Source organism: Macaca mulatta, chromosome 1 (assembly GCF_049350105.2).
Source record: "Macaca mulatta isolate MMU2019108-1 chromosome 1, T2T-MMU8v2.0, whole genome shotgun sequence".
Taxonomy (NCBI): Eukaryota; Metazoa; Chordata; class Mammalia; order Primates; family Cercopithecidae; genus Macaca; species Macaca mulatta.
The window spans coordinates 6713380-6740870 of NC_133406.1; the positions used below are offsets into that span (position 1 = coordinate 6713380).

The 27491-nt window shown below is 38.0% G+C and overlaps 1 protein-coding gene and 1 pseudogene across 1 annotated transcript in view; one reads left to right on the forward strand and one right to left on the reverse strand.

Moving 5' to 3' along the window:
* Positions 1–27491, forward strand: part of PLD5 (phospholipase D family member 5) — a 423368-nt gene that overhangs the window by 134569 nt on the left and 261308 nt on the right. Inside the window, exon 2 of the mRNA XM_001092989.5 lies at positions 25227–25363. Within this exon, the coding sequence (XP_001092989.1) occupies positions 25227–25363 (137 nt within the window). The remainder of the gene's footprint in view (positions 1–25226; positions 25364–27491) is intronic.
* LOC106995089 (large ribosomal subunit protein uL1 pseudogene) lies at positions 11525–12221 on the reverse strand (annotated as a pseudogene).

Sequence of the window (27491 nt, forward strand, 5' to 3'; positions counted from 1 at the left end):
TTAAAGGAGTTGGTTTTTTTTTTTTATTTCTTACAAATTTGTTTGAGTTTCCTGTAGACTCGATATTAGCCCTTTGTCAGATGGATAGATTACAAAAATTTTCTTCCATTCTGTAGGTCGTCTGGAACTCATGGTTATTAATATATATAGATAGATAAATGTCAAAATAAATGCATATGTGTGTGCATTTATTTCCTAGCTTTGTGCTTTGAGAGGGTCTGGGAGAAGCGACACCCCAAATAACACTGAGCTTTCTTAGTACTTCGATCTTGGTTTCTAAATAATATTTTCCATTAAAAAAAACACAGGAATCCTTAGAGGGAAGACCTATTTCTAGAGTTGTAGCAGTGATAGTATGAGATGTGCCTGGAACACCTTGTTGTGCCATAAAATAAGATGATAGCTATGCAGTGTTGTTGAAAGGAATAATCTTTCCACTGAAATACTCCAAAGGCAGAAAAGAGCACATTGTTACTCCCAGGAGCTTCCCATTGTAAGTGAGAAATTCTGTAGTTGTCTCATGTGTTATCTAACCTTCATATTATAATTTCACTCTCAACATACTTTGAAAAGTGAAGAATTTCCTTAAATGTTAACTCTCTTTTGTATTTTGCCTAGAAATGTCATCCCATTGGTTTGCCATAGAACCCCCAAATGCCCTGGTATTCTAAAGTGTCCTCATGAAAGCCACAGATAATACACTTGTTCTTAGGCTAAAGGCCAAGAAGCCGTAGCCACAGAAAATAAGTGAAGTATGTTGTATAAGTTTATTAATATACATTAATATGTTAGTGTGGATCCATTTGTGTGGGTTTTGTTGAAAATTGATGAAAAGCTGGGGCTACAAAAGGTAAATTGGGCCGTAGAATAAGAGCAGATGCTTGGGGCAATAAGTAAAGTGTCTCAGCCTTTGAACCTAACTTTTTGCATAAATATATTGGGAGGACAGTAAAAAGTGGATTGGGACATATACTGTCCCCAAACTTAGGGGAAGTAATATAACTGATGAAAGAGGTCAACCTGTCAGAAAAAGAAATAGCCACTGCAAAATGTGTGAAACTGCATGTGTTTCTGTTTGATCTAAGACAGTGTAAAACTCAAGGTTTTTTGTTTTGTTTTGTTTTGTTTTTTGTAAAAGTAGTAAACAAGAACAAAGCAATGAAGAGAGCTCTGCTATAACTACTGTTGATTGTATGCCCATAAAACTTTTCCTGGATGCTATTGTGTTCAAGGTTCATGTGAAGATTTACACATTGTTATGTTTCTTGGAACACAGTTTCCCCCCTCTTCCTTAGCATGTGATATGTTAGAATGGCAAGTGGTGCCCCCATTCCCAAACTTATACACATGGCTTTATTCGCACAAACCTTTGAGATTAGGCGGGATGAAACCAGGTACATGCAGAGAAGAATAGGCCAAGAGGGTAAGGAGTGGACAGCCAAGGCCCTGGTGTGCTCTAGCATGGGAGCCATCTGAAGGATAGCTGAGTAGATTATAGGTAAGAACACAGATTTTACCTGGGAATGCAAGTCTCTGAATGTGGGTGACCTCAGTGAACACTATACACAGAATGGCAAAGTCCCTGTTATATTTAAGACGAGTGGAAGCCTCGTTACTCCATGTCTCCCACTGCTGGACAGATGTATTTAGCTAGTTGCTTCCTAGGCAGGAGAAGCAGAAGTACCATCTAAAATTGGTAAGTTTTGCTTATTGGAATGTGGAGGAAAAGTTCTGAAGTGTGAAAGACCTAAAAATGAGAGAAGAGGGAACCCGGGGCTCAGAGAAAGGCTTTGGATTATTTAGGGAGAAACCTAAGTAGGAAGGAAAAGCTGATAAAGTCCAAACCTTCCAGCTGTTGATTGTTTGTTTTTTCTTTTCTTCTCTCTCTCTCTTAAATATTTTTTAATTTTCTTATTTTTATTTTTGAGAGAGTTTCGCTCTCTCACCAAGATTGGAGTGCAGTGGTGTGATCTCTGCTCACTGCAACCTCCACCTCCCAGGTTCAAGCAATTCTCATGTCTCAGTCTCCTGAGTAGCTGGGATTACAGGCATGCACCAACACACCCAGGTAATTTTTTTATTTTTTGTAGAGACAGGCTTTTGCCATGTTGGCCAGGCTGGTCTTGAACACCTGGCCTCAAGTGATCAACCTGCCTCAGCCTACCAAAATGCTGGGATTACAGGTGCAAGCCACCATGCCTGGATGGTTTTTTGTGTTTGTTTGTTTTTTATTGTGGTAAAATATGTATAACATAAAATTTACCATTTTAACCATTTTAAGTGTACGGTTCAGTAGTATTAAGTACATTCACATTGTTGTGCTATCATTGCCACTATCCATCCACAGAACTCTTTTCATCTTGCAGACCTGAAATTCTATACCCATTAAGCAATTGCTCCCCCCATTCTCCCTTTTTCCCCAGCCCCTGGTAATCACTGTTCTACTTTTGTCTCTTTGAATTTGGCTATACTAAGTACCTCATGTATGTGGAAATCATACATTTGTCCTTTTGTGTCAGGATTATTTCACTTACTGTAATGTTTTCAAGGTTCACTTATTGTTGTGGCATGTGTTAGAATTTCCTTCTAAAGCAGAATGATTTTTTGTCCTATGTGCTTATCACATTTTGTTGATCCATTCATCTCCTAATTTGAGTTGTTTCTACATTTTGGCTGTTGCAAATAATGCTGCTGTGAACATTGTTGTACATTTCTCTGTTTGAGTCCCTGCTTTCCATTCTTTTTGATGTATACCTAGAAGTGGAATTACTGGAATATAAGGTGATCTTATCTTAAATTTTTTGAGAAACCACCACACTATCTTTCACAGTGGTTGCAACATTTTACATTCCCACCAACAATGTATAGGGTTGCGATTTCTCCACCTTCTTATTAGTGTTTGTTATTTTCCATTTTTTGGATACTGGCTGCCCTAATGAGTGTGTGAAGTATCTAATTGTGGTTTTGATTTGCATTTTTCTATAGTGATGTTGAACATCTTTTCATGTGCTTATTAATCATTTGTATATTTTCTTTGGAGAAATGTCCATTGAACTCCTTTGCTCATTTTTAAATTGTCTTTTTTGTTGTTAAGTTTGTTTTATTTATTTACCTGCTTTTTCCCCCATGAGCTGTACATGTCTGGGATATCAGCCTTCCTATGTGAGGCTGTACTGGGACCAGAGTCATGTCTCTATCTAGAATATGAAATCGTATTGCTTAGACTGAGTGGCCTGGCATCCATCCTCAGAGGCTTCTGTTGGAAGAAGCTGTGTTTACTATTAAAGAATTAAACTCTCCTCTGGGAGGCAAGCAGTTATGAAATCCCAATGTGATGCCCTTGCAGAGCCAGCAGTGCTGCTCAGACTTTTCTAAAGAAAATTGGATAGCATAACTCTTTGGGCATGCCTGAGAAGAATGAGGCACCTTTAGAATGAGACAGCATGGTTGACTGACTGCACAGTGGCATCCAAGGTATAGCTGCCAGAATAGCATCATTCTCTGCCCAGATACAGCCCTAAACAAACCTCTAACCCATTTCCACTACCTGCAGACTCTGAGGGAAAGGCTAGGATGTGCTTGGTACGGACGGGCTGGATGGTTAGGCAGCTCAGGGATATTGACCAAAGAGAGAGGGTTAGGATAGATGAGATCAGGGAATGACAGCCAGGTGTGCAAAATGGCTTTGTATACTGTAAAGCCACAGGGAAATGGGTGCTGGTGATTGCTGTCCCTGTGTGTAAAACCGTAGGGGCCAAGGTCCTTGACCCCTGAAGCTTTGCTGAAAAAAATCAACTCGCAAAAGGCAGATTAATTAGAGAAAGACATACAAATTTGTTGTGTCAACATGGGAGCCCTCAGAATGAAGACGCAAGGATATGCTGTAAATTGTCCATTTTTATGCTTAAGTTTAACAAAGTATGAACAGTGTGTAGAAATATAACTAGGCTGGGCACGGTGGCTCATGCCTGTAATCCCAGCACTTTGGGAGGCCGAGGCGGGCAGATCACGAGGTCGGGAGATCGAGACCATCCTGGCTAACACGGGGAAACCCCATCTCTACTAAAAATACAAAAAATTAGCTGGGTGTGGTGGCAGGTGCCTGTAGTCCCAGCTACTTGGGAGGCTGAGGCAGTAGAATGGCATGAACCTGGAAGGCGGAGGTTGCAGTGAGCCGAGATTGCACCACTGCACTCCAGCCTGGGTGACAGAGCGAGACTCTGCCTCAAAAAAAAAATATATATATATATAATTAGACAAAAAGGGTATAATCTAATGATAACAGATGGTGTGAGGAAACCCAGCAAGGCTTGTCTGTCTAGATTCTTCTTGGCTTCTCTATGCAACATTTCTTGATTCTGGGTGTGGGTCAGGGCTGTCTCTGGAAAGGGGTCTTAAGACCCACATAATTTCTTTATGGCCAGTTTTTACACAGAGGCAAAGGGGAAGGTTACAGTAATATTTTTAGGTTTCACGACTGGCTTTAGGTTCTGGTTTCTTTAGCGTTCTGGTTTCTATGACTAGCCCCACGGGAGAATGGTATTGAGAGGTAGGCGGGCAGGTGAAGGTCAAAGAAAAATGTTTGCTTCTGAGGGCTTCATTTAGGGGTATTGTTTCCTAAGCCGCACGAAAACCTTCGTGATGAAGGATAATGTTAGCCTCTCTGATTAATGGAGGAACTGAAAAAGCATTTCTCCCAGGAAAGAGGAAAAACGTATAAGTAAACCATGCCTATCCTTTTCATTTTCTTGGTTCTGTGATCTTCTGATAACTTATTTTGTGTTTTAGGAGTTTAGGTGGTTTGTGTTGCTTTTGAGGGCATAATAAATATGTTGTGGTACAGCAGCACAAAGAATTGATGAGCAATTGCCATCAACGACTAAAAGAGAGGAAGATGTATGAATAGCCTGACAGCAACTCTGCAGACCTTTCTTTCACCTTGTGACCACAGTAAACCTGCACTCTCCTTGTAGATAGTGACTGCTATATGAACAGTGACTGGAGAAAACTTTGTGGCTCAATGTGATGCTTTGTTCAGACATCCTTATACTCTACCTGGCTCCACAAAGCCGGGCTTTTAGAGATCATCCTGCCGGTGTGTGGAAATAGCTGTGCTGTGGACATGGCTTATGATGGGCTTTTACCTGAGTCTTTGAAAGAACAGATAAATTTAAAAAATAATAATGATGAAGAGAAGGGAAATTTAGGAATATTCAGGAGCTGCAGGCTACATTTTTATTCCTTCAGTGATGTAAGGTCCTCTACATCTTCAGTGAGAACACATGGACACAGGGAGGGGAACATCACACACCAGGGCCTGTCGGGGGATGGGGGATGGGGGATGGTGGGAGGGACAGCATTAGGAGAAATACCTAATGTAGATGACGGGTTGATGGGTGTAGCAAACCACCACGGCACATGTATACCTATGTAACCAACCTTCACGTTCTACATATGTACCCCAGAACTTAAAGTATAATAAAAAAAAAACTTTTTAAAAAAAAGGCAGGCAAAAAACTAAAATGTTTAACTTCTTCCTTTCTTCCTTCTACCAGTGAGGCCACTCTATATTATAAGATTGCATTTCATTATCTGTTGCCTCAGGATGGCATCATTTGTATATTTCTGTGGGCTCCTTGTAATCAGAGCAAAGGGATCATTTCTTCTGCAGGGAAAGCCCCATGCAAGCTCTGCCCTGGATTGGGCATTGAATCAAGAAGAGGTTCGGGTGTCAGGGAGCACTGGGAGATTTGAAAGAGAACAAGAGCAGTGGTGGGTTTGGAAAGTGGTGAAGGGATTAAAAAAAGGAGGTCCAGAGAGAGAGAGATTGAAAGACGGAGGGGGACAAGGGATGGAGAAAGGAATTAGGGCAGAGGTGATAGGGAAAGGTGTTTAGTCTTGATGATTCAGTACGCTTCTGTTCATCACATGTCTTCCCATGTCAACAGGAACTTTCTAAAAGTCAGTGCTGTCTTGTTAAGTAGTGAGCTTTTGGTAGCTCATAGCATCCAAGCAGAGAAGGAAGATCTCATTAGTCAGGAGGGCAGAAGAGCGGGTCTCTCTACTGACAGCAAAGTTAGATTAGATGGTTTAAAAGTTCCCTCTCACCCTAACTCTAAGCCCCTCTCAATGCACTCTTATAAAAGTGTGTGCGTGTGTGTGTGCCTTCTAAAATAAGTAGCAACTGAACACTAGAGCTACTGAAGATAAAGTTTGCGTCTTCATTACTTGCCAGTTATACCCGAAGTCAATCTTAACTTTGTCTTTGCTTTTTAATGAGTTCAAAATAAAGATTGTTGGGTTTTGTCAGCAGTGTTTTTGTCCCTTAACTGGATGAAATACCAACCTTTTCAGTGACCAGAAAGCAGGTAATGTAGAAAAGAAACGTAAAACAATCATAATTGATGGACATCAGAATAAATCTCCTATTACAGAAAGTTGAAAGAACTTGGACTTATTTTTATATATTGCAAGATTCAAAGCCTTTCAGCTTGTTAAAAAGAGTGCAGAATACAGGTTGCCAAAATAGTCCTCAGCTTATCAAAGACCAGTTGACATCTTGTCATTTTTTGGTTCACTTTTATCTTTAATATAGGAGAGGGAGATAGAGAACATGAAAGTGTAATTTTTAGCTAAGTATTGGCTCTTCCTATTGACATTGACAGGGTGTTCTTGTGCATTCACTAACATCAAAATAGCTTATTTTGCTTTATAGTGAATACAGAGGGAATCCATAATTCTCTATTGCAGGAATGAGGAGTGCGTGGAAGGAAGAGTGGGAGACACCAGAACTGGTCTACTCAAGTGGAACTCTTCTGTGAAATGGGTCACAAACACAGCCATTAATGCCCCCACCCCTGGCCCCTGACTCAGCCCTCTGTACTACTAGAATGGCACGTCTATTTTCTCTGCCTCTCTCTCTCACCCTCTCACTCCTCACCCCTCACCCCTCACCCGTAAGGTCCTTAAGGGCAGAGACTCTCTTAAGAATGAGGCCACGTTTCTGAATTGTCAGTATTAGCACAGTGCATCATAACAAGTGTTAGATGCCCACAAAGTATTTTAAATGGGATGAAACACGTTTTTCTTCTCTTGCCTAATGCCACCAGTGGCTGCAGGTAGAAAGCAAGGAACTAAGTAAGTTCATTTACTTCCCAAGGATCTCTTCCACCCTAGCCCTGGGTGTGCTTGACTTCAAGTCACAGACTATCACTGCAGACCGAGAGTGCCTCTTCGGTGCCATTTGTCTTTTGCAAACTTGATGGCTCTTTTTGTTTGTTGGTGTGTGAGTTAAGCATTGGCGAAGAAAATAATACACAACTGAGTCACCAGTGTTCTACTCCCAGAAGTTTTCTTATCCAGAAAAACATAAAATGGAGGGATGAAGTCGATCATGTCTGGGTGTTCTCTGTATTCTACTGTTCTGTCATTCTCCAGTTGTCCTCTGTAATTTGTGAAACTTGGGATAGTATCTACCTCTGCTTCATAATTGGAAGAACTTTAAGTAAATGCAGACCCCCCCGGGGGTGGTGCTGGTTAGTGCTCAGTTGTGTCTTAGGAAAATTGAACTATGGATAAATAACTTGCCTTGAGGTGGAATAGTCCAAGAATACACAGCTCTCTTTCTCATTGCCATAAGAGATGGTTGAGATTCAGGGCTAATGTAAAATATCCAAATAATACAGAAAAATGCAGAGGAAGTGACGAACATCTTTAACATGGCAACTCCTCTGACTTCACAAAACCTCTCTCTTCCTGACAGACAACCACTGTCAATAGTTTTATGTGATTCCATTGAATCTTTGTTTATTTATAAACAGATGCACATTTTAGTGGCTTTACAATATTCCATAGAATGACTGTATTGTAGGAATCCTCTGTTGATAGATTAATTTTCCCGTTTTTTCCACAAATAATGCTGCAATGACCATCCTTGTTGTTATATCTTTATGCACATGCGTAAACACTTCTGTAAAATTAAGTATTGGAAGTGGAATTTCTGAGTCAAAATATGTACATTTAAAATTATTATAAAAACTGCCAAATTGCCATCTAAGCAAGCTCTGCCAGTTTGCATTTTTAACCCCAATGCTTATTTCCCCAACGTCCACCCATTACAGTTCTCAATATTTTGAATTGTTTCCAAAGTCACGTGCAAAAAAGATGTGCTTACTTGGAAGACATACATTTTTCACTATTAAAGTTTTCCTTTCTCTATTTCTTTGAATATTGACAGTCCTACATTCTCAGTATTCTTTCATTGAGGAACTTTGATCTGATGGATGCTGGCTTTTCTGGATTGATTCTCTGGTTCTCTTGAGTTTTATCCTTTATCCTTTACTCTTGAGTTTTATGTTAGGACTATTGAAAGAGAAACTGAGGCACATTAAATATGAAAGAGTTTATTTGAGCAAACAGTGGTGACACAGGAGATAGAAATTATTTTAGGTAGATAGTGAGGGCGAAAGAGTTCTCAGCAGAGCTTCCTTTCTAACAAAAAGCAACCCAAGAAATTAATTCTCTTCTAACAAAGAGCATCCCGAAAGATGGAGCTGCAAACACAAATAAGGAAGCTGGAAGCTTGCACGGGAGGAAGCCTGCAGCTACACCAATGGAAAAGGGCTACTTGGGGCCAGGCATGTTCACCATGGGGCTCCACCTTCCCTTTGTTGTTAGCACGTGTGCAGTAAGAAAGAAATGGGTAACATGGAGAAGCTCAGGCAGAGAACCCACCTGCATAATAAAAGATTGGGGTGGGAGCTGTCAGAGATTCATGCCTGATGCAGATGGCACACCTGGTCCTAACTGGTTTTTCATGCCCTATGTAGATCAGACATCACGTCTTCACTAGCTCATCTATAAAAATCCTGCGTTTCACTGCAGATTGGCAACTCATTTTTCCAGGACCCCTTTCTGTAACAGAGAGCTATTTTCTTTCTTTTGCCTATTAAATTTTCACTCCTGACCTTACTCTTTGTGTGTCCACATCCTTGATCTCTATGGCTGTGAGACAGTGAACCTCAAATGTCACCCCAGACATTGAGGCAGCTTTATTGGTTCATGAATTGGGCAGTTCCAGAATGCAGGTGGTTTGGGGCTCTGATGAAGGGGAATGAAGGAGAAGGCTTTTATAGGGTGAATACGGGAGCAAGGGAAAGAAAATATTGGGTTGGTTGCAGTGGAGCAGTGGGCTTAGTTGAATCATTCCAACAAAATCCCTCCTTAGAGGTTAGTTGGCCATTTCTGACTGAATAAGCTCAAGTTTGTTTGTTTGTTTATTTTTTAACTGTCTACAATGAGTTGAGTTTCAGTTTGCTGATGTAGGCAGTGGAATTGCCTCAGTCTAATGGCCTTCCAATTAATTATTTTAACAGGACTTTGTCCTTTTTGCTTTGCATTCTGGAAGAATTCCTTTGATTCAATCAAGAACATAAATTTACTTTCAACTTGTATCCATTTGATATTCGGCCCATCCACTGAGGTTTATAATTCCTAAGATCTCTAACTGGTAATCTTTTCATAATAATCTCTTCTGATGTTTCACCAGGGCAACTTCTCTCATTCTCCTGAGAACTTGACTCTTATTTTCAAGGGTTCACCTGTGACCTCTGTTGGCTTTATTTTCTCCAGAGTTTGCTTTTACTGCTGGGTTCAGTATCTCTTTCATGATTTTGGCTTTTCTCAAATTTTTGGAGATTTTTAGTTACCTGCCCACCTGTATGTTTGTGTATTCCTATTTGCATGTCTCTGGATGAGGGTTGAGCACAGGACTTTGTCTCCAGGTTTCATACAAGAGACTGAGTATGCTGCTGAGATGTGAGACATTCACGTGCTAGTAGTGCCCTTCTGGGAGTTCTCACTCTCTGAGGAAATTGCCCTATTCATAGCTGTGAATTGCCCTATTCATTTGAATGTGTGAGTTAAAACATGTCTGTTTTGTGCTGCTCAACAGACAGGGCAGAAGGAGCGGGTAGGAGGAGAGGGATGACTGGCCCATCAGCTCCGTATACAGTTTCCCAGTTCATCATTGCACCAGTCATTCCAGGGCTCTTTCCATTTCTGACTCTCTGTTGCCTCTAGACTTAGAGCTCTGCTTACATTACAGCAGTTTGAATTTTCCTATGTGTGTCTGAGGACTCTGATCTCCTTGGCCACTCTAATTTCCACTAAATCTTTAAAATTTCTTGTCCATAGGTGGTACTCCTTCTAGTTGTCAACATTCATTATAAAATTATTATTATAATACTGCATCTGTTCTTCATTTATAAGAATTTTTTATAAGATGGGGAGTAGAGTAGGCCTCTGTGCTCAGTTAACATCTTCATTCAAATTTAATTTCCATTCTGGGTTCCGCTATTTTAAAAAAGATGCCCTCCATACCACATATTATTTTCTTTTGTATGCTAATATGGGCTCAGAGTGTTTTACGTTTTGCATGTGTAATTTTGCAAATCAATATGTTTCTGTTATGGGAATCAATGGAAGTTTATAAGTAGTAAAATAAATAAATAACCAGAGTGGTAAAACAGAAATTATTGATTTATTAGCCTCTGCTGTTTTTTTAATTTGTTCACTTATTCATCATTCATTTGACAAATATTTATTGAACATGTCTGCCAGGCATTATGGATCTAGGCAAGATCCTAGAACTCAAGGAGCTCAATTTAGTGAAAAAGACTAAAGGTAGAAAATGAACTAGTGCATACCCAATGCTGAATTTATTACCAGAAAAGCAAGTGTGGGTTTTGCCACTAAAAGTAATGGCAATAAATTACCAATTACAAATTGTAATTTATTAATAGCAAATGGTAATGGTAATTTGTTACCATTATTTTTAATGGCAAAACCTGCAATCACTTTTGCACCAGTGTAAATACAACTCCTTGAAAAAGATTGACTCATCTAGTTCGCTGCAGAAATCATTTTCATTACTGGTCCAGTAAAAATAATGAGAATTTCCTAAAACAAAAACATCCTTTAGTGCCGTTGAGATCACTTTAGTTAGGCATGGGAAAATAAGAAAACTGTGTAACTGATGATTGATCTTTCAGTTAAAGGCAAGTTGAGGTAGACAGAGACCTTTTGCAATTTTTATAAATAATTTGAAGAGGAAATGGAAAATTTCTCTTCCCTGTTGAGATCATGATCTTTGCAGACCCCCATATTCCTCTTTCCACAGAGAAGACATTAAATACACATCTGCTAAATAAATGAATGTAGAGGCATGGTTTCTTCAATAGTGTATCATAAAACAGTAGGACAAGAAACATATTTAAGTCTTTGTCTGCTTCTTGTATCAATATAATGCTGACCTCATAGAATGAATTGGGAAGCTTTTTTCATTTTTATTTTGTGGGATATCTTGAATAGAATTGGCATTATTTATTTCTCAAATGTTTGACAGAACTCACTAGTGATGCCACCTAAACTTGGAGTTTTTACTGCAGGAAGGTTTTTAACTAAAAATTTATTTACTTTAATTGATATAAGGGTATTTGGGTTATCTATCTTTTTTGAGTGACCTTTAGTAATTTTTCTTTTTTGACTGGTGGCAGTAGAATTTATTTGAACGTGTCTTAATTATGGGCCCGGGGGGCTTGCCCATAGTATGCTTGATATATAAAACCTAAACATTCTGCCAATTTTTCTTGAGTAATGATACCAGGAAGTCGACAGTCAGGTGAATGTTATACACACGCTTATTGTCTGTAACATTTACATGGCCAACAGCCACAGCCAGACACAGCACCTTCATCATCTGGAACTTGATTGTGGACTTCACCTCATCCACTTCATTTTCATTGTGTAACAGCAGGGAAGGGAACGTGTCAGCCTTATGTAGGCCTGGGACTAGGATTTACGGGATCTGCTTGATCAGAGATTCTGATGCCAAAGGGCATCCTACTTCTTGGCCAGTTTCTTGACCAGTTTCTTATTCTGGTTGAGTTTTTTCAGCACCTCAATGTCCATGTGTGGGATATCCACAGCCTTGGACTCGTTACAGTGCTGCCGTTTCCCCAGGACACACACAGAGAACTTGGAGCGGGGAGTGGACTTAAGCCTGATGGTGCCCAAGAAGCATTTGTCCTTCTGGGGGTCATAGTTCATCAAACTTACCTGCAACTCCAGTCTCCAAAACCTTGGGGCACTTGCACTGGTCCCCGTGCAGGGCCTTCCTGCACCACCTCATACAGGGTGTCCTGAGAGACTTGACTGCCCATGGCTCCTCATGCCATGGTAATTGGAAAAGGAGCTTTAGTAATTTTATCTTACAAAAAGTTGTTCATTTTATCTACACTGATAAATTTCTTATCATGAATTTGTTCTTAGCATCCCCTTATTTTTTGTTTTGTGTAGGATCTGCTTTGATGTGCTGTTTCTCATAGAGATATTTGGAATTTGTATCTTCTCTTTTTTTTCCTCTTATCTGTATTGCTAAAAGTTGATCCATTTTACTGACAGCTTCAAAGAATCAGACTTCAGATTCTCTGGTGTTTGTGTGCACGGTTTTGTTTTCGTTTTCTCTTTTATTGAATTCTGCTCATTATTATTTCTATTTCCTTGTCTACTTGAGTTTAATTTGTTCTTTTTCCTTTTTACATTTTTAAAGTATACATTTATCATTTAAAGCCTTTCTCTTCTCTCTTCTTTTTTCTTTCTTTTCTTTTTTGAGAAAGAGTCTTGCTCTGTCCACCAGGCTGCAGTGCAGTGGCACGATCTTGGCTCACTGCAACCTCCGCCTCCTGGGTTTAAGCGATTCTCATGCCTCAACCTCCCAAGTGATTGGGATTACAGGTGCATGCCACCATGCTCAGCTAATTTTGTATTTTTAGTAGAGATGGGGCTTTACCATGTTGGCCAGGCTGTTCTCAAACTCCTGGCCTCAAGTGATCTGCCCACCTAGGCATCCCAAAGTGCTGGGATTACAGATGTGAGCCACTGCTCCTGGCTTTCTAAAATTGTTTTAACTTGATTGAGACTTGTTTTACAGCCTAGAATAAGATCCATTTTGGTAAATGTTCTATGTGCTCTTAAATAAAGGAATTCTGCTATTTACTTAGTGGAGTGCTCCATAAATATCAGTTCAGTGAAGCTGGTTGATAGTATTTTCTATTTCTTCTATGTACATATTGAAATGTTATTTACTTGTTCTATCCACTAATGAGAAAGCGGTTTCAAAGTCACTAAATAATTGAAGACTTTTAAATTTCTCTTCAAGTTCTGTTAGCTTTTGCTTTAGGTATTTTGAAGCTCTCATTAGGTGCATAAAAGTTTAGTTCTGTTCTGTCCTTTTGATGAATTTACCCCTTTACCATTGTAAAATTACTTTATTACATCTTTCTCAAATTTTGATACTTTTGGCCATCATATTTTTCAAATATTTTTTCTGTCTCTTCCTCTCCTTCAGAGGCTGCAAGAACATATATATTAGATTTTTTGTGTCGTCGCTGATACTCTGTTCAATCAACTGTTTTTTATTTGTCTTTTCGTGGAGTTCATTAATCTTTTCATATGTTGTGTCTAATTTGCTATTAATCCCATTCAGTGTATTTATCATTTCTAGAATTTAAATGTGTATCTTTTTTTATATCCTTTAAAGTCTCTCTGTAGCATACTTAGCTTCTCAAACATATAGAATATAGTTACAGTATAGTTACAGTATTTAATATCTGTGTCTACTAATCTGTGTCATTTCTGAGTTGACTTCAATTGCTTAATTATTTTTCTCACTGTGGATCATAGTTTCCTGTTTCTTGGCATGTCTGCTAGAAATTACTAGATGCCAGAGGCTGTGAATTTGATTTTATTCTGTGCTGGATATTATCATATTTTTAAAAATATTCTTTAGTTTTGTTATGAGGTATAGTTACTACTCACTGGTGAACAGTTTGGGTTTTCTGAGGCTTTTTTTTTTTTAAAAGAGACAGGGCCTCACCATGTTGCCCAAGCTGGAGTGCAGTGGCTGTTCGCAGGCTACCATGCCCAAATTTGAGGCTTGCTTTTTATCATTTTTTTTTTCTTTAAGGAGAGACCAAAGCAGCCATGAGTCTAGGGCTAATTGTTTTCTGTTTTACTTTCCAGACAATACCTTTCTAATTACTCTACTTCTAATGTATTACAAGATATGTGTCCGCTCTGAGTAGAACGCCAACTCTTTATGGCCTTGTGCATGGGTTGGCGATTATTCCACCTGCTCCTTCCAGGCAGGTGTGTCCCAGGTGACAGGTAGCTCCTCACAGCTGTGTGCCAATCAGCACTCAGCTAAAGACTCAAGGAGACCTGAAGATCTTCACTGCTTTTCCATGAGGATTTTTCTCTCTCTGGTATTCTGCCCTGTCAACTCTAGCCTTTCTAAAATCCCAACTCTTTCTCCTCAACTTGGGGGTTTTGATGGACTCTTTCGAGGTCCTGCTTTTCTGTGCCATGGCAAGGAAGCTCACTCAGTGTGGGTCTGTCCTCAGCAGGATGCTCTGGGCTGGATGTACATTTGCAGGTTACTGGTATGTACAGCGAGGGATGCCTTGGGAGTAAATTAAAGTACCTCAGAAAAGGGATACAGAGTAAGAAGAGAAAATCCTAAGACAGAGCCCTAAGGAACATGGAAATATATGTAGGAAGTGAAGTGCTAACTCTGTTATAAGGATTTTAGAGAAATGCCCCTAAGCCATTTGTAGTCTAGACTTTCTGATGTGATTCCAGAGTGCAGTCATTATCCAGAAATTTGATAAGTCACCAGATGAGATTACTCTGGATCTACTGGGTGACCTGCTTCCTTTGGGAACATCACTAGGGGCTCAAGATAACAGCACATCTAGAATCATAGGAAAGGCCTACAGGGCCAGGAATACCATATCTCTACAGATGAAGGCAGTGTTCAACCTTAGTTTCTATACTAATGGACCACCATGGAAAGTTAACAAAAACTGATAATAATAACAATAACTATAGTGAAAATTAAGTTAGAAAATGAAGAAATCAAAAAGAAATGAAAAAGGGAAAAGTCTGCATCTATAAAACAGACAAAGAGATTTTGGATTTCTAGACCTAAATTAAATACCCAGACTGTCTCCTACTGTTTGGTTCACCTTGGACAGCTTAATAGCCAAATGTCTTTGAGTCCCAGTTTGCATATTTTTCGTGTAGGGAATAATTCTACTAGAACTTTCAACTTTGTAGATTTTAAGAACTGTACACATAAAAAGTATTATTTTTAAGACTTGACCATGACTTTGTTTTAAAAAATTGTCATGGTAAATACATGAAAAATAATGTGAATAATTTTAATTTTTAGATAACTTTTGCACATTTACATTTTTTACCTCTAGGGTCATAGGTTCCTAAAGGTAAATTCCTTTTTTTCTCCTGTTTAAAATGTTTTTATAAAAAATAAAATTGAGATGAGGTCTCAGTATGTTGACCATAGTAGCCTTGAACTCTGGGCCTCAAGCAATTCTCCCACCTTGGCCTCCCAAAGTGCTAGGACTACAGGCATGAGCCACTGCACCCGGCCTAGGTGCAAATTCCTTTTAAGAGCTTGTTCAATGATATAAAAGCCCAGCTTGAAAATGTCAAGTTTAACACTTTTTCTAATTAGAGATAATATATCTCTATTTCTGTATTTGAGTTAAAACATATTTGTTAAGGATATGACATTCAAATATTTTGAATGTTAGCATTTTTTAATGCTAACTTCTTGACCAAGAAAGCAATTCTTTTCATATGCATGTTAACTGCTGTGAAAGTACAGATTGGCTGATGCTATATAATAACATTTTAAATTTTGTCTTGTGAAGTTTAGATTATAAACATGTTTATGGATTCTCCTTAAAACTTGCTTCCCTTGATTAAATTCAATAAAAACAGAAAAGGGTAGTTCAAATTGATTTCTGGAATTGCCTGTTAAGGATTTGAAAATTAATGTCTCTTAGTTCCCTGGAGTTTGATATCATTTATGCGGCTCTTATTCTATCATTTGAACATAAGCTTTCACTTTTGATGAGGTGGAAATTAAATGAGACTAAGGAAAGTAGTGGCATGACCTTATATTGTTATAGGACATTGTTCCGAGGAGATATTTAAAAATGAATATCAGAGTCTGAATTTGTCTTCTTTGGCAAATGAAAATGGAAACAACTAGCTAACTGCTTCTTTTAATGGAATTTAATAATACAAAATTAAACTAACAGAAGTTAAAATAAATTTGTGAGAAGTTAAAATAAATTTATGGAATTTAGTAATATAAAATTAAACTAATAGAAGTTAAAATAAATTTCTTTTAATGGAATTTAATATAAAATTAAACTAATAGAAGTTAAAATAAATTTGTGAGAGTTATCAAAGTACTTCCAAGAGCATACAAAGTAGCTAGAGTTCTTACTTATCTATTGCCATTTATTATAGCATTCAGAATAATGAGAAACAAATCAATGATATTGTATTTGTTAGGATTCATTCATTGAATGCTCATTATTTACCTGGTATGGCATTTTTAAGCTGCTCTCTTCAGAATTGTTATTGAGATAACTAACTATATTTTCCTGGGTTAGAGTATCTTCTGGACTAGATTAATGTGAATATTATTACATTACTTTAAACCTTGCTAAAAGCTTCTTTTTGATGGTTTCCATTTATAATGTCTAGGGAAACTGGATAAAATGAAAAAAAGTTTAATCACTTTTTTCTGTTGTAAAATGAGTGGCTTCTTGAAAGTTTTTTAGGGTAAAGGAGATGATGATATGTCCACGTATTAGAATATTATGCAAAAATTTAGAACTATGCTATGAAAGAACATTTAAGGACACTAACATACCATCGAGTGCAAAAACCAGAATATAAACCTTAATTACAGCATGATACGAATTTATCAGATTATTAGATAGGCAGGTGGAATATAGGAAAGAACAAGAATGAAATATAAATGGCAGTTAGGTCTCAGTAGGATTATGAGTGATTTTCTTTTTACATTTTGAGGCTTTTTTTCAACATAGTTAAAAGCAAACATTTTCCGATTTTAGAAATAATATCATTAAAATAAATAAAAACTGACAGCCAGGAGAAAACATTTTTGAAATTTAAAAATATTACTTAAAATTATTTTTAAAGCCACCACAAAGAAAATAAATTACAAAATTTATATGGTTTTCATTAGATTATATTTATCATGATCCTTTTAATGTTTGAAAATGAACTACTAAAGGCAGGTAAATTTGAAGGATGAACATGTACTAAGCAGGATTTATTTTAGTTGATACTTTAGGGCCCAGGTTCAAAAGTGTGGCCCAGGGATCAGCAGCAGGAACATCTCTTGAAAACTTGTTACAAGTACATCCTTGGGGCCCAGCAATGTATGTTTGTACAAGTGATTTTGATCCATGCTTAAATTTGGGAAACATTGCTTTAGGGTTTTGAGTTAAGAGACTGAGCTAGAACAATTCCTCAAAAATTTTATTCTAGAAAATTTCCATCTAACATTTGCCTTCTCTCTTTGTCTTATTTCTTCCTATTTCTGTCTCTCTGCCTCTCTGTTACAGTTTTTGTTGAATGTTTATATATTTGCCTTGTTTCTCCAAAAATATTTGAGGCATGTAAATACAAGTGTTAAAAATGCAACAATATACTAACAATAGCAAAGACTCATTTACTGCTATCTATCTTCTATGTATTGTTTTAAGTACTTTTATATATAGTATCTCATTTAACTTTATTAATAATAAGTCTATGAAGCTGTTATTAACATCCCCATTTTACAGGTAAGAAACCTGAAGCATATGGCTAAATAACTTGCTAAGAGCATACATCCAATAAATGGCAGAATTCAAGCAATCTTATTTTGTAGCCTGAGCCCTCAAACAGTCCACTGTGCGTTTCTTGAAAGTAAAATTAGTGAAGTGACAATGGCAAGTTGGCCCCCGTCTTCATTCCCTCCAACAGAAAGATCAACTAGTAACTATCCACAGACAAAAATATGTTGGTGAAACTCTACAATGTAGGAATAAACCTGAGTCAATGCTTTTCTTCATTTCCATGGAACTAAATTTCCCCATTGAAAGCTAAAAGAAACAGTCTTGCTTTGACCATGCCATCCTTCCCTCTTCCCCAAGTTGGCACAGCACCACACAGGATTCCCCAGTGCTCATGCTTTCTATAGTCGGAAAAGAGATGTGAGGAGGTAGACATCTGACTTCTCTGATACATCCCAGGAAGCCTACTCCACTCGCACTTCACAGGGAATAGGAAACAGGAGGGTATGGCACAGCCAGATCACCTGGGGTCAGGCTGAAACAAAGCAAGAAAGCAGAGCCCATGGAGACCAGTGGGTAGATCTTGATGAAAGCTCAGTGTACCTGCCAGCAGTGCTTGATCAGACATATCAGGTAATAGCATAGGTTACCTGCAAAGTCAAGCCGGTCACTCCCAGAAGAGGTGGGAGGGACTACTAGGCTTGAATCCGTGGATAGCCAGCCTCCATGTCCAGCCTTTGACCCTACCCCTAGGAGCTGCTCAGGGAATGAGAAAACCCTTTCCCCACCCACTGGCAGTGAGTTTCCGCAACAAGCAGGCACTAGATCTGCCATAAACTGAAGCTTAATGTTTCACACAGCCCCAAAGCCTATCCCCTAGACCTCACATAGCGAGAAAGACAATCACTGCAGCAAATTTTGACAATAAGCAGGTATTTGTTTTGCCACAATCGAATATAATATACTGAGCATAGCATTTGGTCCATTCATCACAATCCACTTAACTTTAGCTACACACTTCACTTTTCAAGGAACACATCAATTGAACATTAAAGGATGGAAAAAGATATTCCACACAAAAGGAAACCAAATGAGAACAAGGGTAGTGATAGCTACACTAGACAAAATAGACTTCAAGTCAAAAAGTATTTTAAAAAAGACAAAAGAAGGGCATTATATAATGATAAAGGGGTCAATTTATCAATAGGATATAACAATTATAAGTATATATGCACCTAACAGTGTAGCACCTGAATCTATAAAGGAAATATTAAAGTATCTGAAGGGAAAGGCATATTTCAATTCAATAAAAGTAGAGGATTTTAATACACCACTTTCAATATTGGATAGACATAAAATCAATAAGAATATATTGGACTTATTTCAGGCTAAATGGACCTAGCAGACATGTACAAAACATTCCAAACCAACAACAGCCAAATACACATTCTTGTCAAGAGCACACAGAACATTTTCCAGAATAAACCATATATTAGGTCACAAGGCAAGTCTAAGCAAATTTAAGAAGATTGAAATCATATCTAGTATTTTTCTGATCACAATGGGTTAAGACTAAAAATCAGTTAACAGTAAGAATTTCAGAAAACTCACTGAAATTAAACAACATGCTCCTGAATATCCAATCAATCAATGAACAAAATAAAAGGGAAATTAATAAAATCTTGAGACAAATGAAAATGGAAACACAACATACCAAAAGTTAGAAATGCAGCAAAAGAAGTTCTAAGAGGTGAGTCTGTAGCAATAAATGCCCATATCAAAAAGAAAAAATATTTCAAATAATGTTACACCTTAAGAAAACATAAAAAGAACAAACTAAGCCCAATGTTAGCAAAAGAAAATAAATAATAAGAATTATCACAGAAATAAATGAAATAGAAACTAGAAACTAGAAAACTGATTAAAAAAAGATCAATAAAACTATAAAACTAAGAGTAGTTATTTGAAAAGTTAAACAAATTTGACAGACCTTAAGCTAGACTAAGAAAAAAGAGAATAAAAGAGAGAAAAGACTCAAATAAATAAATTCAAAAATAAAAGTGGAGACATTACAACTGATACCACAGAAACACAATCATAAGAAACTATTATGAACTATTATATGCCAACAAATCGGATGCTCTAGAAGAAATAGAAATAAATTTCTAGACACATATAACCTATCAAGACTGAATGACAAAGAAATACAAAATCTGAGCAGATCAATAACAAGTGAGTAGATTGAATCAGTAATAAAAAAAATCTCTCATCAAGAAAAGCCCAATGTCTGATGGCTTCACTGCTGAATGCTGCCAAACGTTTAAAGAACTATTACCAATTCCCCACTGACTTTTCTAAAAAATCAAAGAGGAAAGAATACTTACAAAGTCTTTCTACAAAGTCAGCGTTACCCCCTCTACCAAAGCCAGACAAGAACATCACAAGTAAAGAAAACTACAGACCAATATCCTTGATAAATATAGATGCAAATATTCTCAAAAAACTACTCACAAAATTCAACAACACATGAAAAGGATCATTTACCATGATCAAATAGGATCTATCCCTGGTATACAAGGATATATCCACATTGAGAAATTATTAAATGTGATACGCCACATAGACAAAAAATAAGAAGTCATCATCATCACATTACATGCAGAAAAAACACTTCACAAAATTTAACATCCTTTCATGATTTAAAAAAAAACACTCAAATTGACCACACATCTGTGGCCAATTTATTTTTGACAAAGGTACTAAGAATACACAATGGAAAAAGAGCACTGTCTTTAATAAATGGTATTGGGAAAACTGGATATTCATATGCAAAAGAAAGAAACTGGACCTTATCTCACACTATATACAAAAATCAACTCAAAATGGATGAAAGAAACATAAAACCTGAAAGTGTGAAACTACTAAAACAGGGGAAGAGCTACATGACATTGGCCTGGATGATAACTTTTTTAGATTTCACCTCAAAAGCACAGGCAACAAAGGCAAAAATAAACAAATGGGATTACATTCAAATAAAAAGCTTCTTTAAAACAAAGGAACTAACAGAGTGAAGATACAACCTAGGGATTAGGAGAAAATATTTGCAAGCCATACATCTGATAGAAAACTAATCAACTATATAAGAAACTCAACTCTATAGGAAGAAAAACAAGTAATCTGAGTAAGAAAGAAGTAAAGGACTTTCATAGATATTTCTTTAGAAAAGACATACAAATGGGTAACAGATACGTAAAAAAAGTTCGGTATAACTAATCATTAGGGAGATGCCAATTAAAACCACAATGAGACATTACCTTTCATGTGTTAGAATGGCTATCATGAAAAGGACAAAAGACTAGCATTGGCAAGGACTGGAGGAAAGGGAACTTACGCACTATTGGAAGAAATGTCAATTAGTGTATCCATTATAGAAAACTGTATGGAGATTCCTCAAAAAACTAGAACTAGATTTTCCATATGATCTAGCAATTCTACCTTTGGGTATTTACCCAAAGATTTTAAATCAGCATATTGAAGAGACGTCTGCACTCCCGTGTTTATTGCAACACTATTCATAATAGCCAAGCTGTGGGATTAACCTAAGTGCCCATCAACAGATGAATGGTGTTTTGAAAATGTGGAATGTATTTACAACGAAATAGTATTCAACCTGAAAAAAGAAAGTTTGTCATTTGCGCCAACATGGATAGAATCGGAGAACACATGCTAAGTGATAAGCCAAACATAAAAAGGCAGATACCACATGTTCTCACTTATACACGGAATATAAAACAATTGAAGTCATAGAAGTAGAGAGTAGAATGGTGGTTACCAGAGGCTGGTGGGTAGAGGGGATGAGGAGATGATAAGCAAAGGGGTACAAAGCCTAAGATTGGAGGAATAAGTCGGTTTCTTTTTGAGATCTGTTGCATAGCATGGTGAATATAGATAATACTTGAGTACTGTACATTATATCATTAAGAGAGTATATCTCCAATGTTCTCATCACAAAAATGTCAAATATTTAAGGTGATGGACAGTTTTATAGCTTAATTTATGATTCTACCTATATTTTTAAAATATCACTTTGTACCTTTTAAAACTATAATTTGTCAAAATATAAACTTTAAACAAAATCGACGAGGAATAAGGGATGGATGAAAAATAAAATGGCAAGATGAATACACATCTCTTCTGCAAGTTTTATATAGTTGCTAAATGTGGCCCATGAATTTGCCTGTAGCACCAGCAGAAAGTAAAAAAGGATGAAATACAAAATTTATAATCACCAAAATATGGACTCAAACCAGTTTTCAAAAAGGTCACAAATGAGTTTTGAGAGAACCATTTTATGTGTCTCTGCATTCTCAGAAGTATGCTGTATTAGTCCGTTCTCATGTTGCTAATAAAGACACACCCAAGCCTGGGTAATTTATAAAGGAAAGAGGTTTAATGCACTCACAGTTCCACATGACTGAGGAGACCTCACAATCAAGGTGGAAAGTGAAGGAGGAGCAAAGGCACCTCTTACATGGGACAGGCAAGAGATTGTGTGCAGGAGGACTGCCCTTCATAAAACCATCAGATCTCGTGAGATTATTCACTGTCACAAGAACCGCATGAGAAAAACCTGCCCCCAGATTCAGTCACCTCCTGCCTGGTCCCTCCCATGACACATGGGGATTATGGGAACTGCAATTCAAGATGAGATTTGGGTGTGGACACAGTCAAACCATACTATATGCCATTGTAATTTTCATTTCATTCATTCACTATTTATACAATAATTATTTCTTGAACACCTTCTATTTGTTAGGGTTGTGCTGTTGGCTTGAGGATAGAAAGAATAAAACAGTGCCGGGCACGGTGGCTCATGCCTGTAATCCCAGCACTTTGGGAGACTGAAGTGGGCTGATCATCTGAAGTTGGGAGTTCAAGACCAGCCTACCAACATGGAGAAACCCCGTCTCTACTAAAAAAACAAAATTAGCTGCACATAGTGGTGCATGCCTGTAATCCCAGCTACTCGGGAGGCTGAGGCAGGAGATCACTTGAGCCTGGGAGGTGGAGGTTGCGGTGAGCCGAGATCGTGCCATTGCACTCCAGCCTGGGCAACAACAGTGAAACGCCATCTCAAAAGGCAAAAAAAAAAAAAAAAAGAAAAAAGAAAAGAATAAAACAGAATCCATGTCTTACAGATAAGCAGGGTCTAGGGTAAAAGAATAATGATTGTATCTTTCTTTGGCTTTCATCACTTCATGTTTGAGTGAGGCGTAAGAAAACATGACAGGCAGGAACGGACTTGGATTGAGGTTACAATAGGAGATGAGGCCTGAAGGAGGATTTAAAACAAAAATGAAGCACTCATGTGGGCTGATAGTGCCTGGTCACAGAAACACCATTAATTCCTTTGACTTGACTACATCTATTTCTAACTACAATCTGTCATTTAAGGATACCTCTAGGTGACCTGGACTCTGAGTTTGGGAGGTTCCTTGGATTCTTAGGAAATCATGTGGCTTGAGTGATAAAGTGAAGCAGGGTGGTAAGAGGATGCAAGGTCAGCTGGTTTCAGAAAGGCTCTGAACTGTGTGTGTGTGTGTGTGTGTATACAAATATTTATCACTAACAGAGTGATGTATCCTGGCTGCCTGATGAAAGACGACCCTTTCACCTCTGTAAATAACCCTTAAAAGCTGTGCATAGACTTTCAAAATTGCTTTTCCTCCTTTCTCCATCCAGAATTTATCGAATTTATCTTGGTCTTTTTGGGCTGCTGTAACAAAATATCATAAACTGGGTAGCTTATACACAACAGAAATTTGTTTCTCACAGTTTTGGAGGCTGGAAAATCCAAGATCAAGATGCTGGTAGATTTGGCATGTGGTGAGGGCCCGTATCCTTTTTCATCTATGGTGCCATCTTGCTGTATCCCCACATGATAGAAGGGGCAAGGGAGCTCTTTAAGGACTTTTTTTTTCCTTTTAGAGACAAATTCTCACTATTATGCCCACACTGGAGTGTGGTGGCTGTTCACAGGCACGGTCATAGTACACTGCAGCCTCAAAACCCTGGAATCAAGCAATCCTCCCACCCCAGCCTCCTTACTATCTGGGACTATAAGTGCATGCCACCATTCCCATCTCTGAGACTCATTCATGAGGGCAGAACTCTGCCTTCATGACCTAATCTCCTCCCCAAAATCCCCATCTCCTAATATCATCACCTTGGAGGTTAAGGTTTCAACATACGAATTTTGGATGTGCACAAATATTCAGACTGTAGCAGAGGCAAAGCAGGCAAAATAATTTGTTGCAGTGGTCACAGCTCCTGCCCAGTTTTCATGGCCATGTCTTCGGCCACTTTTAGCCATGAGCCCGTAGAGAGAGAAATAGCTCAAATTATAATACTTGGGGCTAATGATATGTGTGTGAGTGACTTTAACCACCTAGACATTCAGCTTGTATTTCTAAGTGAAAATCATATCAAGAGTTATGTCTGCGTTCAGAGTTTTAAAGAAAACAATGTCAGTTAAATAACACATTGTAAACCAAAAATAAAATTCAAACCCCCCCATCCATCTGAATGGAACCCTCTTCTCAGCCAAGCGCATTCCAAAGTTAACCTGAAAAATGAGTTCAGGCCATGATGAGAAGTGGGAGCTGGACATGCCTCATCTGTGCCCTCCTCCCTTTTGGAATTGCTGATAGAACAGACTCTAAGTCTGTTAAGAAACATTTATAGTCTATTCTCTCTGAAGCCTGCTACCTGGAAGCTTCATCTGCATAAATCCTTGGTCTCTATAACCCCTTATAGTAACTCAGACATTCCTTGCTCTTGATAATAACTCTTTCAACCAATTGCCAATCAGAAAATCTTTGACTCTGCCTATGACCTGGAAACCCCCTCTTCCAGCTGTCCTGCCTTTCTGGACTGAACCAATATACATTTTACATGTATTGATTGATGTTTTATGTCTCCCTAAAATGTATAAAACTAAGTTATGGCCCACGACCTTGGGTACACGGTCTCAGGATCTCCTGAAGGTTCTGTCATGGGCCATCGGTCAGTCACATTTGACTCAGAATAAATATCTTCAAATATTTTACAGAATTTGACTGTTTTTATTGACAGCATGATGCCAGCATATGTGTTTCATTTTTAATTTGAAACAGTAGATATCATAGTGATCTTTTCTGGACTGCTTTTGAGTAGGAAGAAGAAGAGCAAACTCATTCAGAAGCCTGGATACTACACTTGAATTATTTAACAGGGTCTAGCACTTGAAGTGGGGTTTGAAGGCTGTGTTGAGGAATAAGCACAAAGATCTTGGGCCTGTTCACTAGAGAATAGCTTTCCCTTCTCTGGCAGTGATAATCATATCCCCACCCATTTTTCATGGAATGTTGAGAAGTTGGCACATCTTGAGTTTCCCAAGAAAAAGCAGCACCACTTACTTCTCTTTGTCTTTGTTTCGTCTTTCAGTCCCAGCAGAAGTGCATCGTGATCTTTGCCCTGGTGTGCTGCTTTGCCATTCTCGTTGCACTGATCTTTTCAGCCGTGGACATCATGGGAGAGGATGAGGATGGACTCTCGGAAAAAAATTGCCAAAATAAATGTCGGTAAGAGGTAACAAACAAAAATTCTCTTTTAGGGGGTGGGCAAGAAATCCAAAGAGGGCCTTGAATAATGGAGAAGAAAATACATAAACACATGTTAGTCATCCAGGCTCCCCTTGGCTTAAGCTGAGGCGTGAGTCTGTCCACTGGTGCTCTTACTTTTAGGGCAAGTAATGAGTAATCATTGAATTCACTTTACAGTCTGGTCATATTCTCTACAGGCTGGTGGGCAACAAAAAATTTTTGTAACAGTCTGCATTTCTGGAGACCACTGTTTATGGGGTTTGTTTTGGGTGTTCTGTGATGAGCTTGTAAAAATGAGTGGCCCAGTGGACAAAGAACGCTGTGCTAGTTGTTCCATCAAATGCCAGTTAAAAAATACACGTCTCAGGGAAAATTCTAACTTAAAGTTAGAGATTGAAGAAGTAAGTGTGTCTATTAGAAGACACAGGGCTCCTCAACCTGTTCCAATTTAGCACACAGTTTGTTTTTAATCTAGAAACTACAATAGCTTTACTCTTTTATGTATGCATTATGTCTCTTCAGTTACATTAAGTAGCATTTCCTGAGGGCCATTGCTAACCAGCAGAGACATCGCAGCATAATCTCAACCCCAGAAATCTCATCAAACTCTTCCCTGAGCTGCTACTGTTTTTTCAGGTTCGGGGAGGGTGAAGAAAAGTACCAAAAACAGGCAGATAAACAAGAGGTCTATTTTTATATACATATTGCTGCAAAGCTGAAGTGAGGCCACTAAATTACAGCAGTAATTATGAATTAGAGCTTATCATAAATTTAAATTGTTATATTTCCCCTATGGAAAGCATTAGCCTAAGACCCCCCGCCACTTTCCTAACTTAAAATAAACAACAACCTTATAATCTGTATGTGAGTTTTATCCTGGATATTTTGCTTTGAGGTTGAATGTTCTGGTGCAGGAAATGTTCGGAAAAGACAATTGGCTTTTTTTTTCTTTTTTTTTAAACCTGTGGTACCTTATAGTCTAGTTACTAGGCAACAGGCATTATATACAGAACAGAGCATACAAGAAAGGAATCAATACACATTTTAGATTTTCTTCCTTCATGTTAGAAAGGTATTCCATAATATTAAGTAGCCATAAAAGGAACAAGATCATGTCCTTTGTAGGGACATGCATGGCTTTGGAAGCCATTATCCTTAGCAAGCTAATGCAGGAAGAGAAAACCAAATACTGCATGTTCTGACTTATAAGTGGGAGCTAAATGATGAGAACACATGGACACATGGTGGGGAACAACACACCCCAGAGCCTGTTGGAGGGTCAGGGATGGGAGGAGGGAGAGTGTCAGGAAGAATAGTTAATGGATGCTGGGCTTAATATCTGGGTGATGGGATGATCTGTGCAGCAAACCATCACCCACACTTCCCTAGGTAACAAACCTGCACATCTTGCACATGTACCCCTGAACTTAAAAGCTGGAAATAATAAAGGTATTTCATAAATATATTTACTTTCCAGACTGGATTTAGGTGAAAAATTGTTTCGTGATTACTGTAACGAAAGCAACAGAAGAACAGTAGATTACTGTCATCTTTTGCTAATGCTGTTGCATGTCAAATATACATAGACAAGGGGACCATGACTCATATTTATTGAGTGAGAACACACTGCTTCTCTCTCTCCTCACCTTAAAGCAAAGAGTGCTGTGTATTTTAAATGCAAACCCGATCACCTAGAAAGCAATTTCATGGAGATCAAACCATAGCAGCTTCCTTAAAACAAAATGCCTGATCATTTCAATGCACATTACCAGGTATTGGTAATTTTCAACAGCAGTCATTTTTTTTTAACTTGGAGGAAGCTAAAATTTGCTTTGATTTTTATTTTTAACTCATGTAACTGGAGTTGGGGTCTGGCTATTTCTTCTTCCAATCAGTGACTAAATTCTAATGACTTAATACTACTTCTCCCACCATCTAGAAAATATTTTTCTAGCTACTATGCATTCTCTTTTCCTGTGGGTGGTTGAACTCACTACCCGGGTTACTAGATAACATATATCATATATATATATATATGTGATATTGTATACGATATATGATTGTATATATGTGTATATATATGTGTATATATGTGTATATATGTGTG